This window comes from Sphaeramia orbicularis, chromosome 12 (genome assembly GCF_902148855.1).
Source record: "Sphaeramia orbicularis chromosome 12, fSphaOr1.1, whole genome shotgun sequence".
Lineage (NCBI taxonomy): Eukaryota > Metazoa > Chordata > Actinopteri > Kurtiformes > Apogonidae > Sphaeramia > Sphaeramia orbicularis.
Genome location: NC_043968.1, coordinates 2,167,342 through 2,184,891, shown reverse-complemented (window position 1 = coordinate 2,184,891; position 17,550 = coordinate 2,167,342). Strand labels below are relative to the sequence as shown.

The window sequence follows — 17,550 nt, the reverse complement described above, 5'->3', positions numbered from 1 at the left end:
TGGCATTTAAACAATTTGCCAAGTTGAAATAACTTGAAAAGGTTAATGGAAATTGTTGCCTCAATTTATTACGTTGAGCCAACTTATCATTTTTCAGAGTGTGCCTTGGCAGAGGTCTGGGCTCTCTGAGTGCTTTTCTAGTTTCGTACTAAAACAAAGTGAAAAATGTGGATTATCAGTTCTGGAGTTTCAGTGTCATTTTTCCATTTTGTAAACTGATGCTGCGGGGCCGGATTAGAGCCTTTGACGGGCTGCTTTTGTATGTTTGACATCTGTGCCGAAGACTTTAGGACAGAAAAGGAGGAAGTGGACGTAATAGACCCGTGTGTCTTTACTGTTTTTTTGGCGTTTGTCAGTGGACATGTGTGGGTGGGTGGGTGTTTGTCAGCCCTGCGTCCGTTTACACAAACACATCACACACATGTGGAGCAGATGTCAAAGGCAGGTGGAGTCACTGAAACCAGGACAGGCATGAAATACACCACCGCTGATGAGGATTACAGCGTTAAATTCAAATTAAAATAACTAAGGGTGAAATGAACAGAGCACAGACCGCTCATCTGTTATAAGGAATCAAACGCCTCTTTATGTCATTTGGTTGATTATTGAACCAAATGCAGCAAAATACATTAGATCTAGATCTGAGTGGAGTGGATGGAATTATCTGACTGGTCAAACACACACAGTGTTCATTAAAAGAACAATTTCCAGTGGAATTGGAATCAATAACTATTTATGTTGTTATTATTCACTATTATTTAACCAGGAAAAAAATGACTCATTGAGATTAACTCAGTGCTAAAGTCAAACTACAGGGTGTATCAAAAAACCTACACATTTTGAAAAATTACCTCCAGTTCCGCATTTGATAATTTTTGGAATTTTCCTTTATGGACGTCGGTAGGTCGGGGATTGGTGGATATTTGTCCAAATTTACAGACCCAGGTTTTCATGCATGGGTGAGCAGGGGATAATTGCGACATAGCGGTGGGATTTACATCCAGCCAAAGGTCATGGGAGGGGCCAATGGGCATCCATCTGGTTTTCCACAAAACAAGATTATTATCGTTGACAAAAACTAACGAAATGACGAAAACTAGAACTGTAAAAACATTTTCGTTAACTGAAATAAATAAAAACTATAATTAAAGGAAAAAAATGATAACTAACTGAAACCGTATTGTGTGCTTACAAAACTAACTAAAACAGATAAAAATTATGGATGAAATTCCCTTCGTTTTTGTCTTTGTCAATGACAATCAATTGATGCGAAAATGTCACTGAGGACAGGCCAGGTTAACCCTAACCCTAACTGGGCCTGTCCTCAGTGACATTTTCAGGCCCAAACAAGTTGAATTACCTTTAAAAGGCAGGAACAGCTGCCATGGGTAAAGAAATGAAACTGACATGGTGTCAAAAAGTGTTAATGCTGTAACCTGGAAATTTTGTGGAAAACCAGATGGATGCCCATTGGCCCCTCCCATGACCTTTGACTGGATTTAAATCCCACCGCTACTTCACTCAAACCAGTTTTAACTTTGATTGCACAATTATCCCCTGCTCACTCATGCATGAAAACCTGGGTCTGTAAATTTGGACAAATATCCACCAATCCCCGACCTACCGACATCCATAGAAGAGAATTCCAAAAATTATCAAATGTGGAACTGGGGGTAATTTTTAAAAATGTATAGTTTTTTTTATACACCCTGTTGACACATGTATAGAATACCACTAATAATTTTAAAGGTATAATCAGGTCTAATTATATTCAGATTCATCCTTTTCCTGTTGATTTCAAATGACTTTGACTGTATTTACAGACACCTGCTCCTTCTGTTCCTTCTCCTTCTGTAGTTTGTTCCAGGCAGTGGAAGCAGAACAGTTCACAGGTTTAGTTCACACTTCTGTTCTGACTTTTAGAACATGTAGATCAGTGGTTTCTGACCTTTTTTCTACTCGTGACTCCATTTTAACATCACAAATATCTGGCGACCCCAGACATTCAAAACAGAGACTTTTTTCTTTTTTGCTAAAATTCATTTGTCATGTAATCATGTAACAGCTTGCTATACTATACTCAGAGGCAATGAAAACGCAGCACCAGTTTGGATTCAAATATTTTTGTGACTCAAATTTATTTTCTTATTTTGACAATTCAAATATGTTGGATGTGTTGACTTTGATGAATTAAATGTGATTTGGACAATAATAAACAGATGCATTAAACATAACGAGCACAAGCTGAAAATGAAAAATCACAAGGCAAGGCAAGTTTATTTGTATAGCACATTTCAGCAACAAGGCAATTTGACGTGCTTCACACAGGACATTGAAATAAAAAGAAACACATTTAAAACATTATAAAAGAAACATGTAAAAGGTGATTAAAAACAGCAAGTAAGAAAACAACGCATAACCCCCCCCCCCCCCCCCCCCCCCCCCCCAAAAAAAAAACAACACATATTAAAGTAAGAGTTTCAGTGCGGAGTTTCAAAAGAGAATATAAAATTTAAAAAGTCAAAAGCCTTTTAGTCAAAGGTGAGTCTTTAACCTTGACTTAGAAGAACTCAGACTCTCAGCAGACCTGATATTTTCTGGTAGTTTGTTCCAGATATACGGAGCATAGAAACTGAACGCTGGTTCTCCATGTTTAGTTCTGACTTTTGGAACACAGAGCAGACCTGCACCAGATGACCTGAGTGGTCTGGATGGTTCATACTGGACTACTCACAACAAGAATGAACGGAACACACATTTAAAACTGAACTCAAAAGAACAGTCAGTATCGGGTGTGACCCCCACCAACAGCCACACAGGCAGTACAGCGTCTCCTCATGGACCTGACTAAGCATCTTAGGTTGTCTTAGGACAATATGGTGATCCTGATGAGCAGTTGTCACTCTTTGGCATCCTGGACGTGGTCGGTCATTGACAGAACCTGTTTCATGGTGCCACTGTATCAGTCTGGTGATGCTGGACGTACTACACCCAAAACGGTGAGCCACTTGCTGGCACTAACTCCCACCTCTAGCATACCCAGGGCCCTGTTCTGTTGTTCAGTCGACAGACGTGGCATTATGACACTTAAAAATGTTTTTGTGTGGCTTTTATCATGCCTTTATATGGGGAAGACAACCAGTCCTTCATTTCAAACACTGTACTTACACAACTCCTCCTCCCATATGTTGTACTCAGTATGGACTTGATGAGAGTCCAACTCACACTGTTCAGTTACATGATGATCTTTCATGTGTGACGAGGTACACCTTGTGACTCCAATGGTCACTTAAGAACTCAAATTGGACTACTCAGGTCCTGAGCAAAATTAAGCCAAAATTTAGAGTGTTGCGTTTTCATTGCCCCTGAGTGTATGTTGCAAATAAACGTTAATTTTAGAGGACATTTAGTCTATTCTATTCTCTTCTATTCTAGTCTATTTAGTCTGTTTCAGCCGTTTCTGCATCATGTTTGTTGTAGCTATATAATATCATATGGTGTGCCAGGCGGCTGCACGAACCTCCGTTTCCCACAATGCACGTCACGACAAAATTCTAAAGATGCCTGAGTTCCCTCCCAGCTCTGTTTGTAAACAAATAGTTTGTTTCTGGTGGATGGAACTAAGAAACTGTTCACCGTAATGCAAGAGATTCAGGTGAGTAATGACAGACAGACTGACAGATTCATGATACTGAGGATATGACTGAGGATGGACAGATCTGATGAAAAACTGGTGACAAAAGTCTCCTGCAGCTTTAAAGACCTGGAGCTATTTTTATAGTGACTTCCAAATGATTTTCTTCTCTATATTTAACCTTCCCTGTGTGATTCATCTGTTCTTCATTTATTGTAATATTATCCTCTGCATTTTGTATTTTTCAGTGAAAATTCCTACATTTAATTCACTGATCGAGTAGATGTTTATAAAATCTCAGGCTAAATTCAAAGGAACAACAGAAGTGCTCCAAACCTGTAGGGCAGTGGTTTCCAACCTTTTTTGGCTCGTGACGCCATTTTAACATCACAAATTTCTGGTGACCCCAGACATTCAAAATGGAGACTTTTTTTTTTTTTTTTTTTTGCTAAAATTAATTTTTTTGTATCATGTAATAGTTTGCTATACTATGTTGCAAATAAACGTTAATTTTTAGAGGACATTTAGTCTATATAATATATATTATTCTGGACGGAGGCAATAAATCCAGGTGTAGATTACTGCACAAAGGGGGAATTGGATTTTCCTTGGTCAGGATATGTACAGTCAGTCCAGCTGGGATTTACAAGGAGGACAATTAATACTGAACAAACAAGAACTGAAACTATGAATTATGAAAGAGCTGCACCATCTGAAACTGACCACAATGAACATTTGACAGATAAACAGAACCACAGTGCTGCAGTTTCAGCTTCAGTTTGTCTTTTATGGATTGAGATTGTCTCTGTCAACTCAATAGAGATTTTTTATTAGTAAGTTTTTGGGGTTTTTTTCCTTGTTTTTTTTAATCAATCACAAGAAATTTCAGGTGACCCCATTTGACCCCTAATGTGTTATAGACCGATAGAAAGAACCCGATCTTCGATAAAAAGATGACGATCCAATTTTATTAACAGTGTAAACAGTTCAGGAGTTACAGTAATTTAAATGACGGCGGATGCAGAATTGTGTCACTGGAGACACAGTCGTCTTAAAAGGGTTAAATACAGTAAGATATATAGATGTTATAACATGATAAAAGGCCATTCATGGAAATAACAGAATCCAAAATTAAAAAAACAACCTCAGGAAAAGAAATGAATGTGTGTAAAGTTTGAGTTTTAGGATCCATCCGAGTGGACACAAACACAAACACACACTTCCTCTGATTCCACTGGTGTTAAGTGTTGTTTCCTTTTACCGCGATGATGTCAGCCAAGGGGTCAAAGGTCACGCATTCTTCACCTCAGTAGAAACAAACACACAGTGGATTCAACAGAAACACAACTACACACCGACAATACCCAATAAATCTGTTTTCAGTGTTAGTGACTTTAACTACAGGCGTATTTTATCTGTCATCATGTTTCTGTTACGGCTTTTACATCATGTTACGGTTTTGTCTGTATTTTTATTTTACGTCAGGTATTTTATGTTGTTTTTGTCTTTTTTTTTTTTTTTTTTAGATTATTTTTGTTTTGTCTTTTTTTTTGTCTTGTCTGTTTTACTCCATTTTTTTCTTATACATTTCTTATTTTATTTATGGTGTTTTTGTCTCTTTTTTGTTTATTTTTTGTTTCTTTTTATTTTTTTTTTGTCATATGGTTTTAGGAATTTTTATCTCTTTTTTTTATCTCTTTTGGTTTTTAACATCAATGTGTTGCAATTTTTCTTTTGTGTCATATTCTAAATTGTTTTGTCTATTTGTCTTGTTTCTTTTTTTCATCCTTTTTTGTCTTTTTAATTCTTCTACATCTGTTTCAATTTAAGCATTATCATTTTGTCGCATTTTTACTTCGTTTTCATCTTTTATCTCAGTTTATTTTATTTTTCTGTTACATCTATGTCATGTGTTTGACATTTTACTTTTCCTGTCATTTAGCTCAAAATCAGTCTTAATGTTGGGAATAATCTAATAGTAATGAAATATTATCATATCATCTAATGAATAATAATAATTTTTTTAAAAAAGGATAATAATATAATTTAATAAAATGGGAATAATCCAAAAGAATAATCAATAATTCCATTTAAATGCATTAAAACTAAACTGATTTGTGATGATTTGATGAGTATGAAGTACAGATATTTATGTGAAAATGTAAAAAGTACTGAGATACAGATGGTGAAAATTCTACTTAACTTCAGAAACTACATCACAAACTTAACGATCATGTTTGACTGAATGATAGTGAATGACAGTGTTAAAAGCCTCCATCTTTTATGCGACTTCTCCACCATCAGATCCTCCTCAAAGCTGTTTTCTGTGTTCAAACCCGCAGCTTCTCTCTCCATGTGATGACGTTCGTTGGTTCTTAAATTCGCGGTTTCACTCGGCGCTGATTGTACAAGTGTCTGATTATCGTCCATTCACACCATGAACGTCTGCAGCTGCTCTCCAACACTGATGTGGAAGTGAAGACACATCAGTAAGAGGAGGATGTTCTCCTCTAATTATGATGTAAATGACAGGAGAAGGAGGTTTAATTATGTAGAGGATGTCTCTGATAAACAGACCATTAAACCGTATAAGCAGCAGAAATCAGTCTGAGCCTCAGAATATATGAACGCACGTCAGTGGAGGACCAGGGGGCGGAGCCAATAATAATAATGATAATAATAAGAGCCTAGTCATGTGCTGCTGTGTCCTTGGGCAAGACACTTCACCCACCTTCCCTCCAGTGTCACTCACACTGGTGTATAGTTGGATTGAAGAGTAAATATTATATAAAGAAGCGGCTACTGACACAGTACTGTGGCACCAAATATGGGTTTGTCTGTGACCACAGAGCCAATCAGAGCCCTCGTTATATCATGTCTAGTAGAGCTGAACGATATTGGAAAAAACTGACATTGTGATTTTTTTTTAACCCCGCAATAGGGATGTAACGATATGAAAATTTCATATCACGGTTATTGTGACCAAAATTATCACAGCTGGAAACATTTTTGTGTAAATTTACTTTTTTTTTTTTACACTAAAACAAAGAGAAAAATTTGTAGTTTTCATTATTTATAGGTTATTATGATAGTATTCTACTGGTCTGACCCACTTTAGATTGAATTGACCTAAAATAATTCTAACATCCTTGATTGTTAATATCTTCAGTGTAATTTCTGCATTTCACAAATTCATTCCAGGGGCCAGATTGGACCCTTTGGTGGGCCGGTTTTGGCCCCCGGGCCGCATGTTTGACACCTGTGCTCTAAAACATAGAGAAAATTTTGGAATTGACATCATTTATATATTATTTTACTGGTCCGGCCCACTTCAGATCAAATTTAGCTGAATGTGGCCCCTGAACTACTACGAGTTTGACAGCCCTGGTTTAAGACAAATAGTCAAGCAGCGCAGACGTAAAGCAGAAACAGTGACATTTATTGTCAGATCTCCAATCGCTCTGTAATTGGAATGGCTGTGTATTTGTGAACTTTCCTCTCAGTCTCTGCTGGATTTACTCCATCAGCTCTGTAACACATTTCCCTCAAATCACCACAATGTCACTCGATTTGATTTCAATACATTTATTTACACGTCATTTATACATTTTGTATATTTTTCAAAACGGTGATACATTTCGTTGAATTCCGTATCATGATAATAAAGACGTATTTCTTGCTATTCTGCCTCTCACTCATGTTCTAACTAGGGATGTAACGATTTGAAAATTTCCTACCATGGTTATTATGACCCAAATTATTACGATTATCATTTTTATCGCGGTATTATTGAAATTGTGCTCAAAATGTTCAAAAAGTACTATACACACACTGAAATAATTTAACCAAGTTGTATTAAAAAAAAACCAAATAAAATAATTAACACAATGTACCTTCTGTTGCAGAAACATTCAAATATTAACCCTTAGTGGTCTGAGCCTATTTTGTCCGTTTTTCAGTCCTTTTGGTTTTGCCTTTATATACTATATAAACAAATGTTTATTATACCCATGTTTGGGATCTGTTTTCAGCACAACTTCATCTGTCTCATCTGTCTATTATTTTTTCATTTTAACCTACTATAAAAACACAAAAGGACAGGAAACACACACAACAAAAATCCAATTTGAAAAATGTATATAATTTATTGCATAAATAACACACAGATGCTTAACAAACCTTTTCAAAGACTTTAAAAGTGAATATTGGTTCTAAATATTAGGTATATAAAATTAAAATTGTAATAAATTAAAACTATACTCAAATATTTGACATAAAAGCAGATCTGTACATAGGGTTTTTTCCGCTAAAAGTGCGGTAATCAAACACGGTTATGATAATTAGAATTTAAATGGTAATACTAACTGTCTTCAATTTTACCGCGGTTTATCATTAATCCAGTAATCGTTACATCCCTACCCTGCGACCTATATTGCGATATGAAAACCTCCTCAGGAGGATATAATAGCTGTGTGGTGCTGTTCCGTCCTGGCCTTGGGGTTTACCCAGACATACATAATGTGCTCTTTTTTTTCCCCTCCCAACTCCCAAGCACACACGTCAGTCCAGAACTAAAATCCAAAATGTTTATTCTTAAATAACTTAAAGAGGGTTAGGGAGGGCTCGGCTAAAACAACAAACAAAAAGTCTTCTTCAAAGTTCAAACGAAATTCCCTGATCAAAAATAGGGCTGTGCATTGGCAAGAATCTGGCGATATGATACAAATCACAATACTAGGATGACGATACAGTATATCATGATATATCATGATACTGTTAAAAAGGCAATTTTTTGTTTTTTCTTTTTTGTAAGTTGATTATTTCCTGGGAGAATTGAATTACAGCAGAAATCTGCACAGATACTAAACACATTTCTATTTGATCACAACAGGATCTAATACTATATCACAAAATGTTCCTGTGTTCAAACTGAAATTCTGTTTTACAGACATTACAGTTTCAGATCCTGTTCAAATGTTCATATTCTATTAGTTCAGAACTAATATCAGAACAGTATTTTTGTGTGATCCCAACAAAGAAACTCACATTATTTAATAAAAGAGTGTTAACTGATAATAAATCAAATATAAACAAAAAAGAAAAACAAAAATCAACTTCCACAATATCTGCATTTGAATAAATACCTAAAAATATCAATACAGTACTTTTTAATATCAATACAGTATTGTGAAATAAAATATCACAATATATTGCAGAACCAATATTTTTTTACACTCCTACACAGTACTGTGGCACCAAATATGGGTTTGTCTGTGACCACAGAGCCAGTCAGCACCCTCGTTATATCATGTCTAGTAGAGCTGCACAATATTGGAAAAAACTGACATTGTTATTTTTTTTAACCCTGCAATACAGTATTTTGCGATATGAAAAACTGCTCAGGAGGATATAATAGCTGTGTGGTGCTGTTCCGTCCCGGCCTAGGGGTTTACCCAGACGTACATAATGTGCTTTTTTTTTCCCCTCCCAACTCCCAAGCACACACGTCAGTCCAGAACTAAAATCCAAAATGTTTATTCTTAAATAACTTAAAGAGGGTTAGGGAGGGCTCGGCTAAAACAACAAACAAAAAGTCTTCTTCAGAGTTCAAACGAAATTCCCTGATCAAAAACAAATGCAAGAAATAAAATACATGAAAGTAACCTAAACTCCCTCAATGAAAAACAGGAGAAAAGGTGAAAACTAAAGAGCCGCCCACTGTCTGAGTGGGTTTGTCCCTGATGTGAGGACAACAGGTCAAACAGATGGTGACCGATGATCAGAAATAAATGCAGCACAATCTGAAGAATGTGACGGCGCTGAAGCATCTGGATCTGAAGAAAAACCCAGAAACACTGAAAGAGAACTGAAAAACCCAACCGAGAAATGAGTGACGTTACAGTAGCAAAAGAAATGTGGAATTCTAACCATTAGAGCAGGGCTGTCAAAGTCATTTTAGTTCAGTTCCACATTCACCCCAGGATGAAGCCAGGTGGGCCGGACCAGTAAAAGAATAAGAGTGAAAAAAAAGAAAAATGACATCAGGATAATGTTTACATCTGCAAAGTTTCCTTCAAAATCTGAATAACACGAACATCTTGAAATGTCTTAAGAAAAACAAGTGTGATTTTAACAATATTCTGCCTCAGTTTATCATTTACACACGTGCATTACAACTGACATTACAATTACAAAGACACAAAACATTGAAAAACAGGCAGAATATTGGTAAAATTCCACACACTTCTCTTAAGATATTTCAGGTTGTTCATATTTGTTCAGGTTATTCACATTTTTTGTAAAAGGATACTTTGTTAATGTAAACATTTTCATGCAGTTTTACTTTTTTACACTAAAACAAAGATGAACTCTGCAGTTGTCATTATTTATAGGTTATTATGATTATATTTTACTGGTTCTGACCCAATTGAGATGTCATTTGAACCTGAATGAAAAGGATTTTTACATCCTTGATTGTTAATATCTTCAATGTAATTTTTCTATTTCACAAATTCATCCCAGGGGCCAGACTGGACCCTCTAGCAGGCCGGATTTGGCCCCTGGGCCGCATGTTTGGCACCTGTGCTTTAGAGCAGTGGTCCCCAACCCCTGGTCCCCGGACCGGTACCAGTCGGTGGATCATTTGGTACCGGGCTGCAAAGAAAAAAAATTATGGTTAATATTAAAGCCATTTTTTCCATTAGTCTTGCAGAGATTTTATTTTGAAAAACGACCGTTTCCACCCTCGCCTCACAACCGCTAGACTCTGGTGCGCCGCTTCATGAATCAGTAGAAACACAAGCTAAAGAAATGAGCCAAAAACAAAATTCACTGGAGAACTATTTCAGGAAGAAACAAGGAAACGATGAGGCTGCAGAAGGGTCACAGACTGCCTGCAAACACAAAGATGCATTTAGAAGGAAATATCAGGATTCCTGCCGAAGTTCCAGGTTCATCCCAACAGGTGACACACAAGCGTCTCCAAACTGCTCCTGCACATCCATCCATGTCTGGGACAACTGCAAACCTCTGTGCATTCTGGATTCAAGTCCAAGCAGAATATGCAGATATCAGCACAAAAGCCCTGAAAGTCCTTCTTCTGTTTCCAACCTCATATCTTTGTGTGGCTGGGTTTTCTGCGATGACAGTTACATTACTTAAGTAGTACCGTACTTTCCAGACTATAAGCCGCTACTTTTTTCTCGTTTTGAACCCTGCGGCTTATACGGCAATGCAGCTGGAGTATAGATTTATACGGGCTAACGGCCACCAGGGGGCGCTCTAGCAGGAAGCGCAAAAGTGAGACAGACAGGTGGAAGAGGTGATGAAGAGGAGAAGTTTTAAGCTGAACTTTTAACAATCATTTTGCGTGTCATGCACAAACCGTCATCATGGAAAACACACAAAGAAACGCATATGATGCAGCTTTGAAGTTTAAAGGAATCGATGTGTCTGTAAAGAAGGAAATAGAGCTGCAGCACGGAAGCGCCATTGAGCAACAACGGAGGAGAGACGTAGAAGGAGTGTGACGGAGCCTTTGAGGATGTTCAACTCCGACACTGAAGAAGACGACTGCAGCGGTTTAATGAGCAGAAAATGAAGATACAGATCAATGACCTCTGGGTTTTTGAACCAGCCTGTTCCTGCCGTTTTACTGCCGTGTTACAGACACTGTTTGGAAAAAAGCAGTTAAGGTATGGACATAAATATTTAAATAATCGGTCTGTTTACTGTCTTTCTGAGTAAATATCTCATGTCACAACGTGGACACCTGCGGCTTATAGTCAGGTGCGACTTACAGGGTGGGGAAGCAAAATTTACAATGAACATTTAGTTGTTTTTTCTCAGCAGGCACTACGTCAATTGTTTTGAAACCAAACATATACTGATGTCATAATCATACCTAACACTATTATCCATACCTTTTCAGAAACTTTTGCCCATATGAGTAATCAGGAAAGCAAACGTCAAAGAGTGTGTGATTTGCTGAATGCACTCGTCACACCAAAGGAGATTTCAGAAATAGTTGGAGTGTCCATAAAGACTGTTTATAATGGAAAGAAGAGAATGACTATGAGCAAAACTATTACCAGAAAGTCTGGAAGATACTATTAAAGAAGAATGGGAGAAGTTGTCTCCTGAATATTTGAGGAACACTTGCGCAAGTTTCAGGAAGCATGTGAAGGCAGTTATTGAGAAAGAAGGAGGACACATAGAATAAGAACATTTTCTATTATGTCAATTTTCTTGTGGCAAATAAATCAGCCCCATCAGCCCCAGATGGGACCGACTAGTTACATGGACACAAGTCCAAGGTTCCACTGGTTCTGAATTAGGGTGAGTTGATCTTCTACTGTAGAATCAGTGGAATTACCTGATATACAGTTGAAGTGTTTCAGATCACACGCTCTGAACTGACAAAGTGTTTTGTTATTGGAACCCCCGCACTTCTACCTGGTCTGCGGAAAATTTTCATGCATGAAATCAGTCCGTAGTACAAAAAAGGCTGGGGACCGCTGCTTTAGAGGGTAAAGTGATCCAAGGCAAGAACAACCACAAAAAATATCCACTGGGTTGTGATCATATAAAACCTGACTTTTTTACATAATAGAAGTTGAACAAGTCGATGAAAATACTGCATTTATGTTTGAAATCTTATAAATATTGAATAAATGTTGCATTATTATTGTAAGAACAGAGGATTATTCTACCATTTCTTGCACATAATTGACATTATACAGGGATTTTTTTTTATTCTGATCTTGTGTTTGTGTATTTAAAATATGTAAAATGCACAGTAGAATTTGTCAGTTCGCTATCAAATAACACATTTTATGCCCATTTTATAAGAACGAGTCTTTAAACTGAATGATTCTTCAATATATCATCAACTCCAGTTTATAGAGCCTTGATTCTCTAATAGTAGACATTTATTCAGCTGATTTATTCCTGTAGTTTCCTGTTTTTATTCCAGTGTATTATGTCAGAGCAGATCCTTTCTGTTTCCTAAACTCTTCCTCTATGTTTTAAACTGTTGTCTTGACAAATTTAGGAAACATTTCACCAACAGCGTCGTCTTTTACTCTCCGCTCTGCCGCTCCAGTGAAAAGGTTTCACAAATGTTTATTCAGTTTGAGCAACTGAAGCAACAACTGAAGACACGGTGAACTTTCATCTGTAAACCAATGTGGTCAGAAGATAAGACGGTGCCAAACACTGACAGAAAAGTGTTTACCGAAATCTGTCTGAACTTCTGGATTCAGAATGAGTCAGGGGCTGAACTTCTGACTCTTTTCTTGAGTAAAACTGTCATAAAAACGTCATAAAAACTCACTGGGTCCGAAACATGGACAGAAGTATGTGGACGCTTCATGGTCTGGAGGATATTCACAATTATTTCACATCTGCCGAAAAAACCTCATAAATCATCTGTTTAAAAAAAAAATAATAATAATAATAATAATAAGTGTTCAGAGAACGTAAACCTCCGCCAAGCACCCCAAACGGTGTGCATGTGTGGATCGACTATTTCTTTTTAAATTCAACAGTTTCCAGGTTGTTCCATACAGCAGAAAAAATTGAAACTTGGTACCAGTCATGAGTATGTCCAATTAGATTCAATTCTAATCAATATTTGTTGAGTTCTAATTTTAAACGTGTGTTAAATGGGATTTTCAATGTTAAATGTAAATGTCCACAGAGTCCACATTCCACAGTGGATGTGGACAATTTTGTGCCAGATACAAGATATTGTTCTAAGCTACAGGTGGATCCAATTGGAGGCTAATCGGAGTCGTTTTGAATTTTTTATGAATTTTTGAAAATTGCTCAATGATGACAGATAGGACAATTGTAGATGTTGTGACCTTGCTGTGACCTTGAACTTTGACCTACTTGGCCCAAAATTTAATGGGTTGGTCCCAGGGCCTAGGCCTATCTGTGGGGAAGATTTGGGAAAGATGGTTGGAATAGTTTTCCCGTAAAGTTGCTAACAAACAAACAAATAAACACACAAAGCAAAGTGATCACAGAACCTCCAGACGGAGGTAAAAATGGATTAGATTTCTATCGCACTTTTCAAGGCACCCAGAGCCCTTTACATTATTGACCCACACAAAATTATAATTTCTGCTTCATCAAACCTGCACATACCCTGATTGTGTACTTTTTGTGTATTTTAGCGTACTTTTGTGTAGTTTTTGTATATTTTTTTTTATATTAATAGCGTATTATTTAGTGTGTTTTTTGTGCATGTTGGTGTGTATTAAATTTAAGGCCTTTTGGTTTGTTATTTATGTGAATGGAAGGTCTGAGATTTGACCAAAGACAATGAGAAAAATGTAAAAAAAAACAAAATCCCTAATTTGGCTTCATCTAACCTGTAGATACACTGTGTATTTAGTGTGTGTTTTGTGTATTTTAGTGTACCTTTGCATAGTTTATGTACATGTTTTTGTATTTAAGTGTGTTGTTTAGTGTATTTTGTGTGCATGTTGGTATATAATTACTGAAGTGTATTGCATTCACATGAAAAAATGAAAATTGTCTCTGTTTTTCTGAATTAATGAGATAATTATCTCATAAAAACAGCCAAGGTTTTATTTTTTCCTAAACTGTTTCTCATAATTATGAGATAATTATTTCAGTAATTCAGAAAAACAGAGTCTATTTTTATTTTTTCATCGTCTGTGTGATCATAGTGTGTTTGTACAGAGGCATTTTGCATTTACATGGAAAAATAAAAATCTTCTCTGTTTTTCTGAATTAACGAGATAATTGTCGTAAAAACAGAACTGATTTTTTTTTTTTATTTGTTCATAAAACCGTTTATCGTAATTATGAGATAATTATCTCGTTAATTCAGCAACAAAATAATCTATCCTCTTCCAAGTATGAGCGCTTTTGTTTGCAGTGAATGTAGGAAATTCAGTTTTCATATTCAAAAGTGTTCCACCTCACAGAACAAAGACACTATGATCACACAGACGATGAAAAAATAAAAAAAGACTCTGTTTTGCTAAATTAATGAGATAATTATCTCATAATTACGAGAAACGGTTTTATGAAAAAATTAAAAAAAAATCAGCTTTGTTTTTATGAGATAATTATCTTGTTAATTGAGAAAAATAGAGCCCATTTTTATTTTTTCATCTGAATACAATATGCTTCCATATATAATAACTGAAAGCCCTTTTTATTATTTATTCATTTATTTATTTATTTATTTGAATGGAAGGTCTGAAATGTGACCAAAGACGACAAGAAAAATGTCATAAAAAATGACAAATTTAGCTTCATCAAACCTGCAGATACACTGTTTCTGTATTTGACATATTTTTGTGTATTTTAGTATATTTTTGTGTATTTTAGGGTGTTTAAACATAGTATTTGTATGTCTCCAATGTAAATATCACTTGTTTGTTTTTTTTTATTCGTGTATTTAGCATATTTTAGAATTTTTTTTGTATATTCAATCATATTTTAGTGTATTTTAGTATATTTCAACATTATATTTGTACACCACCAACATAAATATCACTTGTTTGTTTATTTGTTTGTGTATTTGGCATATTTTAGAGTATTTTTGTGTTTTTAGCATATTTTTCTGTATTTTATTATATTTCAACATCTTATTTGTATGCCTCCAACCTAAATATTGCTGGTTTGTCATTAGACTTTTTAAGTGTAAGACATTTTAAGACTTAAAATGACCAGACTTTGAGGAAAATTCGAAAGGTTATAAATGGAACACTGGCTTGTAAATTACTGTGTTCAATGTAAAAATCCTTTTATTTATTTCTTATTTTTTCATTTTATATTATTCCACAGTATTTATTATATTTCAGATTTTTAGGGGGTGTTTACCTCCTCTTCAGATGTGTAAATAACACTAACATTACATTAAGTCTGTCCTCCGTCCTCTTTGTCCGTCAGAGATCGTGCAGAAGGTTCGAAACGGTCAGAAGCCGTACTTCCGGCCGACCACGGACAACAGATGCCACTCGGAGGAGCTGACCATCCTGATGGAGTGCTGTTGGGCCGAGGACCCGGCGGAGAGGCCCGACTTCGGACACATCAAGATATACATGGCAAAGCTCAACAAGTAAGACCCACAAACACCACACATTTACCGGTCGAACTCCAAGAAGACGTGACTAGATTTTGGAGGCTAGAGGTCAAAGGTCACTGGGGATGGGAAGCCTCTAAAGCAGGGGTGTCAAACTCATTATAGTTCAGGGGCCGCATCCTCCCTATATGATCTGAAGTGGGCCGGACCAGTGAGTTAACCCTTTCATGCACGAATTATGAGAACCTTAGTCAAGACTTTTTTCCGGAGTGTTTTTATTCCTCTTTAGGCATGTAAAAACAATGCAATTGCAATTTTAATATTTTATTTATGAACCTATTGTTCATGGCGTTACAAAATGTCCACCATACTTTTAACTTCTGAAGCAAAGAAATGTGTATTTAACAACATCAGAAGATGAATACTGTGGGAAGAAGATGCAATAAACATTTTTAAGGTTCCCAACCTGATGTTTTCTCACATTTTAACATATTCTAATACTAGTTGTTACTCACTTAATGGAGATATTATGCAAAAAAAAACAACTGTTAATTACACTCTAAGAACAATTAGCAATTGATTTGCACTAAAACGTGTTACTGCAGATCAATCAATTTAACAAGAACAGTAAAGTTTCACTGATGGTATGAACTGCAGTTGAAATACAGCCAGTGATGCATGGCGTCAATTTAGTGGACAGGATTAATTGCAAATTTCTTCCAATATAAAATAAATATCTGGAATTTTTAACACTGATATTAATCCTTAGATGTTACTTGATGCAAGCATATTTCTTATACCTTCAGGGGTGTCCTGATATAGAGGGATTTACAAGATATTCCAGGGATGTTTAGCATTTCTGACTTCCTGTCAGCCATCTTGGTTATGAGTAAAAAAAACAAAAGCACTTCCTATGACTGGCCAATAGGTGACAGTGTATGGGATCATGTACAAGCATCCCACTGTGTTGGCAACTAAAACGTCAACACCCATAAATACACAGGAAAACAGCTTTTGAATAGCTTTCCACTCTAATGACCAGTATGCATGAAAGGGTTAATAACATAATAATATATATAAATAATGCCAACTCCAAACATTTCAATGTGTTTTATAGTAAAAAAGTAAAATTACATTATGGAAACATTTACATCCATAAATTGTCCTTTTAAAAATGTGAATAACATGACCAGCCATGAAAAAACTGAAATTTATTAAGAAAAATAAGTGCAATTTTAACTCTATTTTGCCTCCTCTTATCATTTGTAAATGTGCATTACAACGTACAAATCACAATGGATCTGCAAATTTACAAAATATTTTAGTAACTGGCAGAATATTAGTAAAATTGCACTTACTTCTCTTAGCACATTTCTAGTTTTTCATATTTTTTGTGAAAGGCTAGTTTGTAAATTTACACATTTTCATGGAATTTCACTGTTTTAAACTAAAACAAAGGAAAAATTAGGAATTGTCATTATTTGTAGGTTTGTCTGGTAGTATTTTACTGATCTGACCCACTTGAGACTAAAGTAGGGCTTTTTATGGCCCCTAAAGTAAAACGATTGACTGTTAATATCTTCAGTGAAATTTTTACATTTCACAAATTCATTCCAGGGGCTGGATTGGACCCTTTGGTGGGCCAGTTTTGGCCCCCAGGCCGTATGTTTGACACCTGTGCTCTAAGGTCTGGTTGTATTTGACTGTAAAGACGACACTAGGACCATTTACAACAGTTACAACACAGAGTTAAATACCAACATATGCAAACATTTCACCACAGCATCCAATTAAACTGCGCCAATGGAGCGTCTCTGATTGGCTGCTGAACAAAGGAGGCGGGGCTAAC

General features: G+C 36.0%; 1 protein-coding gene across 1 annotated transcript in view; it reads left to right on the top strand.

The window, feature by feature from the left end:
• The window catches only part of npr2 (natriuretic peptide receptor 2), a 163,654-nt gene that overhangs the window by 121,669 nt on the left and 24,435 nt on the right, over positions 1-17,550 (top strand). The window contains exon 15 of the mRNA XM_030150480.1: positions 15,569-15,737. Within this exon, the coding sequence (XP_030006340.1) occupies positions 15,569-15,737 (169 nt within the window). The remainder of the gene's footprint in view (positions 1-15,568; positions 15,738-17,550) is intronic.